At 32.6% G+C, this 6,000-nt stretch overlaps 1 protein-coding gene across 2 annotated transcripts in view; it reads left to right on the forward strand.

The window, feature by feature from the left end:
* LOC139502104 (phosphoinositide 3-kinase regulatory subunit 4-like) overlaps positions 1-5,751 on the forward strand; it is a 59,297-nt gene extending 53,546 nt beyond the window's left edge. For both annotated transcript variants that reach the window (XM_071291467.1, XM_071291468.1), the window contains exons 31-34: positions 1,955-2,059; positions 2,429-2,712; positions 4,842-5,017; positions 5,349-5,751. In XM_071291467.1, the coding sequence (XP_071147568.1) occupies positions 1,955-2,059; positions 2,429-2,712; positions 4,842-5,017; positions 5,349-5,553 (770 nt within the window). In that variant the 3' untranslated portion in view covers positions 5,554-5,751. The remainder of the gene's footprint in view (positions 1-1,954; positions 2,060-2,428; positions 2,713-4,841; positions 5,018-5,348) is intronic.
* Positions 5,752-6,000: the final 249 nt, after the last annotated feature.

Raw genomic sequence — 6,000 nt, forward strand, 5'->3', positions numbered from 1 at the left:
ATTTAGAGCAAATCTGACGGAGTGAAATTGTTTATCATGTCAAGATCTATCAGCCCTCAAATTTTCAGATGGATCCGACAACCGGTTGTTGGGTTGCTGCCCCATAATTGGTAATTTTAAGAAAATTTTGACGTTTTTTGTTATTATCTTGAAATATTATTATAGATAGAGATAAACTGTAAACAGCAATAATGTACAGCAAAGTAAGACCTAAAGATAAGTCACGCATGACAAAAATGGTCAGTTGACCCCCTAAGAAGTTATTGTCCTTTATAGTCAATTTTTAACAATTTTCATAAAATTTGTAAATTTTTACTAACATTTTCCACTGAAACTACTGGGCCAAGATCATTATAGATAGAGATAATTGTAAGGAGCAAGAATGTTCAGTAAAGTAAGATGTACAAACACATCACCATCACCTAAACACAATTTTGTCATGAATCCATCTGCTTCCTTTGTTTAATATTCACATATACCAAGGTGAGCGACACAGGCTCTTTAGAGCCTCTAGTTTTTTGCTGCATTTTGTTGAAAAATAATCGATGAAACACAACAACATTAATAGATAACGTCACCATGAAACGTAGACGTGACGTGACGAACCCCCTATGAAGTTTACTTATCCCCTACGGATCCATAGGGGGTCACCATGTGACGGCGTTAAACCAATCACAACGTGATAATTTTTCTGCGGTGCGATAAATTACAAATTTAAGGATGTACTTAGGTGAGGTTTTGGAATTTGTGTCAAATGTTCGGACTCCTTGGTGTTTTTCCATATAATACAATGTAAAATATTTTGCCCCATAACACCCATTTATTTTTTCATATAAGACTTAGTAGCTCATGAAAGGTCATTTACCAAAATTTTAGAAGATTCTTAATTTTCTTTCTTTTGTTTTGAGACCTAATAATACCAATGCAAATATAAGGTAAAAGTCCGAGTCAGCCTTTTCCCGCCATTTTTTTATCTCGAAAAGGAGGTCCATGACCTATCAATATTTTTAGCTTATTTTTATCCTTAATTGATGCTCTATCAACTTATAGTATCAATTTTAACTTCTTAATTTATTAATTTTCACCTAACCTCACCTAAGTACATCCTTAAAGCTATTTGTCAATGCATGGAAATTAATAAAGCAGAACTCTAAACAACTGCATACAAGTGGGAGGTTAATGTAGCTATAAAACCAATTTAAACCCACCTTTTTTCTTTGGGAAATGTCTGTACCATGTCCAGAATATGACAGTTTTCCTTTCAGATGGTTGATATATTCTAACATTTGGTTTTGCCATTTTTTTTACTTCCCTCTTGCTGAATTTACCTTGCATTGGAGTTCAGTATTTTAGTTAACAGTTAACAGTGTTTCTGGAATACTGGAATAGGCAGAGAAACATACCCAAGAGGGGAGATAGGAACTTATTGGGACATCAGGATCGGGTGTTTTTAAGCTTGGGATTTCAGGATTGACCCTTTTGGGATCCGGGAATTCTTTTTCTGAATTTCGGGATGTCAGGATTTAAATTTATTTGAATTTGGGACCACGTGATTTCATGTTTTTAAGCCCGGGATTTCGGGATAAGAACCCCTCCTAAACTGTTTATAAATCTGAATTTAAAAAAAAAGAGTTGTTCTATGCTTTAAAACTTAACTTTATACACAGAATGATTTTTTTTAATGAAATATAGGGTCTATATAAATCAGAAGATGTGGTATGAGTGCCATTGAGACAAATTTCCATCTAAGTCACAAACTCACAATGTGTAAAAAGTAAATTATAGGTCAAGGTAAGGCCTTCAACACAGAGCATTGGCTCACCCTGAACAGCAAGCTATAAATAGCCCCAACTAATTTACATTCTGCTGCTTAAAGTTGTGTTTTGTTTTTAAGATATTACAGCTAAGGTTATAGATTTAAAACACAATTATAAATTGCTTTTCTGTTTTACAGGAGCCCAGTCAGTTCTGGCCTATGCTACAGTAAATGGATATATTATGGGATTTGACTTAAGGTCCAATAAAGAAGTTTGGAAGCTGAAAAATGATCCAAAAAAAGGTAATGTGAAATCTGGCTTTGACATTTAAAGTTTCCTACTTTTTCTGTGTATTATACTGTAACTCTGGAAGAAAAGACCACTGGATGTATTTTATGAATAAATTCATAGCACTATATGGAATATATGGCTGCTTATTATCAGATGTCCTTCTCAATTAAAGTATGTGAATGGAAGCAAAGCTGAGGTCAATGTAGTTTTATGAGATGACAAAAAAAATAAATTGTAAGCTGGTTTTATTTTATTTAAATTGTTAGCAAATGAATTTTAATGATTTGGTCTTTTAATATTCAAGGAGCATTTAAATAACATTGGTACTGCTAGATATTTTTTTAGATATTCATAAACAATTGATCAAATGTTTATTTTAGGTTTAATTACTACCTGCGCTGTCCATCACTCTCAGTGCTGGTTTGCTGTCGGAACCAGTAGTGGCAGCCATGTTTGTTGGGATCTAAGATTCCAGTTGCCTATTACCTCGATAGAACATCCAATGGGAGCCAGGGTCAGGAAGTTAATAGTTCATCCAAAGGAGCAGTCATGGATTATATCAGCTACCCAGGGCAATAATGAGGTCTCCATGTGGGATGTAGAGACAGGAGCTAGACGCAAAGCATTGTGGGCCAGTCCTGCTCCACCCCTGTCACAAAAACAGGTCAGAAAAATGATTGGAGTTTTACAAAACATATATTAATAGAGCACACATACTAAATTGGTATCTACTGCTAAAATTTATGAAAGTTAATAATCTATGAACATGTGCAACACTGCTTTGTATGCATCAGTCTCTTTGCCTTACATAAAGATGTGCGAGCAGGGCCGTTGCTGACATGTCAAATATCAAATTTTCTAGTCTAGTTCTGTATACATCAGATTGAGAATTTATGTTCAAAATTTGGTTAATCTATGTAAAATTGAGACTGGAAATGGGGAATATTTCAAAGAGAAAACAACCCTACCAAAGAGTAGATAACAACCAAAAGCAACCAATGGGTCTTCAACACAACAAGAAAATCCCGCACCTGGAGGTTGTCTTCAGCTGACTCCTAAATAAAAATGTGCACTAGTTCAGTGAAAATGGATGTCATACTAAACTCCAAAACATATACACTTGTAATTGAACTAAAATTTTTAAAAAAATCAAGATTAACAAAGGCCAGAGGCTTCTGACTTGGGACAGGCGCAAAAATTGGGCAGAGTTCAACATGTTTTGTGAGATCTCAACCCTCTCCCTATAGCCAATGTAGAATAAAGAATACACAGCAATACACACAGTAAAACTCAGTTAAAAGGAGTCCAAATCCGATCTCAGAATTGGTATCAAAAGAAACTAAGCAAAATGACAATAATACAGAAATTAACAAAGGACTACTATCAGATACTGACATGCCAACTACAGACCTCAATTAAACTGATTGAAAGATTACGTCTTCATCATATGAAAATTACTGCTGTCATGGTTTGAAATATTGTTTCTTGCTTGATAATTTTTTAATTTGTTGGATAACATTTTCACATAACAAAGTCATCCCTTTTTTGTAATGTGGATTCATCATTATTTGTTATATACCAATTTTCATGGGTTTCATGGAAACCACAAATTGAAATGTTCAACAATTGCATATTTTCAATAGGCTTTGTATACAGAGATTGTCAAAACCACAAATTCACATATCCACGAAAATGCTAGTTGTCAGCAATCCACAAAAATTGATACATACGAAAATAAATATAATCCATGAAAATTGATACCTAGGAAAATAAATATAATCCATGAAAATTGATACCCAAGAAAATATATGAATCCATAAAAATTGTTACCCACGAAAATAAATGAATCCACAGTATTTCAATATGGTTTTCGAATGCTCTATAAGTATATTCAGTTGTAAAATTTAATGGGCAATAGTAGCTAGGATTAAGAATGTTATTATTTTTCAGTATTTTTGAGGATTTAGTCAAATTAAATAATTCCATCATTTGTGGTTCCAATGTTCAATTTTTATCAAGTAATTTATTGTAAAAAAAAGTCTGATTTCCCATATGCAAAAATTTTTTTTATTTTTTTTTATAATGTTTACTATTAACAAAAGCAAAACAGGTCAAAGTTCACCATTGGAGAGTAGGTAATGTTTATATATTAACCATTAATTCAGTATTTTAAGTTCAATATCCAATGGCAGCAGACCTCACTAAAGTTGTATTATGATAGGCTAACATAGTAACTCTTTTAGCTGAATTTTTGACTATGGAGTATCTTATCTTTAAAACTAGTGCAAATATGAGTAATTGATTTATCCATTATACTTAATTTATTGTGAGAAGTTTAAAAAAACAATAGTAAAATATTGTTTATTCAATGATTTTTAAATTAAATTTTCTACCATTTGATATAAAAAAGAAATTTGTTTCTGAACAAATCAAGGGAGGTAATCCAGTATTCTCCTTGATTACACATATACTTAGTTACATAACTATTCAAAATATCAGCACAACAATGTTAAATCTGCAAATTTTGTTCTTCCCTAGCTAGCTGCTGAGAGCTATAAAACATCAGGTGTAATGAAAAAATGTGTTGAAATTGAAAAAGAAATAATGATTGATTAGTTAGTGTTTAATGCTATTTTCAACACCATCAGGTTTATTTTGGCTGTCAGTTTTAAAGCATTCATTGATAGAAGAAGCCAGAGTGCCCAGGGAGTACGACAAATCTTGGATAGTAAAATTTACAATCATTAACAATGAGATTGGAGTCGTTTAAAACATTAATTTTTACTTCTACAGGCAAGTAACCATTCTGTATATGGTATGCATATGGTGATGACAGATAACAATGTTATAATGTTGACAGCAAGCTCTGACATGAGGGCCAGATTCTGGGATATAAATTATCCAGCCAATTCTTACATCATGGCCCCTGCTGCTATGGACCCTGGTCATCAACCAAGTGTGAGCTACAGGTAAATTTTATTTCTGTAGTAACCTAGTTAATAACAAGAATAAAAGACAGTTTTGTCACCAAAATCCATAATGTAACAATATTTATTCTAACTCTGGCTTGCTGGTATAAACATTGGTGGGAAAAATTGATTATCGTGTTTCAGAAAAACAAATATATGTAATGATATCTTAATGGTAGTTCTTAATTTTGCAATATACATTAAGTCTCATTATTTGCACTAAATAAAATTCCCAATTTACAGGACCATGGATATGCATGGTTGTTAGACATATTAGATGTAACAAAAAAATGTACAAACTTTGATATGATTTAGTTTCTTTTTCTTTCAGATCTCGTCTAATTGAGGGCACAGAAGTTATAATAGAAACATATACCAAAAAACAGACTTTGACAAATGAAGATATTCCACGCTGTGGACCAGACACTCCGGCCATTGGACACCATGATGTCATCAGTGATATAAATACATGTATGGCTTCTCAGTGTCTCGTGATAACAGGCTCTAGAGATGGTGTTGTAAAAGTCTGGAAATGACATTGATATATTCCAGATCAAATGTAAAACTAAAGGTCACAAGGACTTGGGAATAATGTTTAAATATTTAATGTGAAGGTTAAAGGTCTAATGTTAACCAAAGGTCACAAGGACAGTGCAATATGTTTTTCCTGAGAAATAGACCATTTGTAATAATTGTTATGCCAAATATCAATATTTTTTATATTAAAACATTGTGTTTGTATTTGTCTTTCTGTTGAATTGATGGCATGTTTTTTAGAGACATAAAGTCTTTTTCACCGGTAATGGTTCAATTCAGAAGATCCATTCTTCGAACATCACCTTTTGGATATTCGCATTATGCTTTGTTTTGGACATTCCAATTTTTGACAATTCCAATTTTGGACATTCCCATTATGCTCTGTTTTGGACATAATGTACTGTTTCTAACAATATGTAGTTTGTTGTTGGTTTTTTTTACATTCC

Source organism: Mytilus edulis, chromosome 13 (genome assembly GCF_963676685.1).
Source record: "Mytilus edulis chromosome 13, xbMytEdul2.2, whole genome shotgun sequence".
NCBI classification, from domain to species: Eukaryota; Metazoa; Mollusca; class Bivalvia; order Mytilida; family Mytilidae; genus Mytilus; species Mytilus edulis.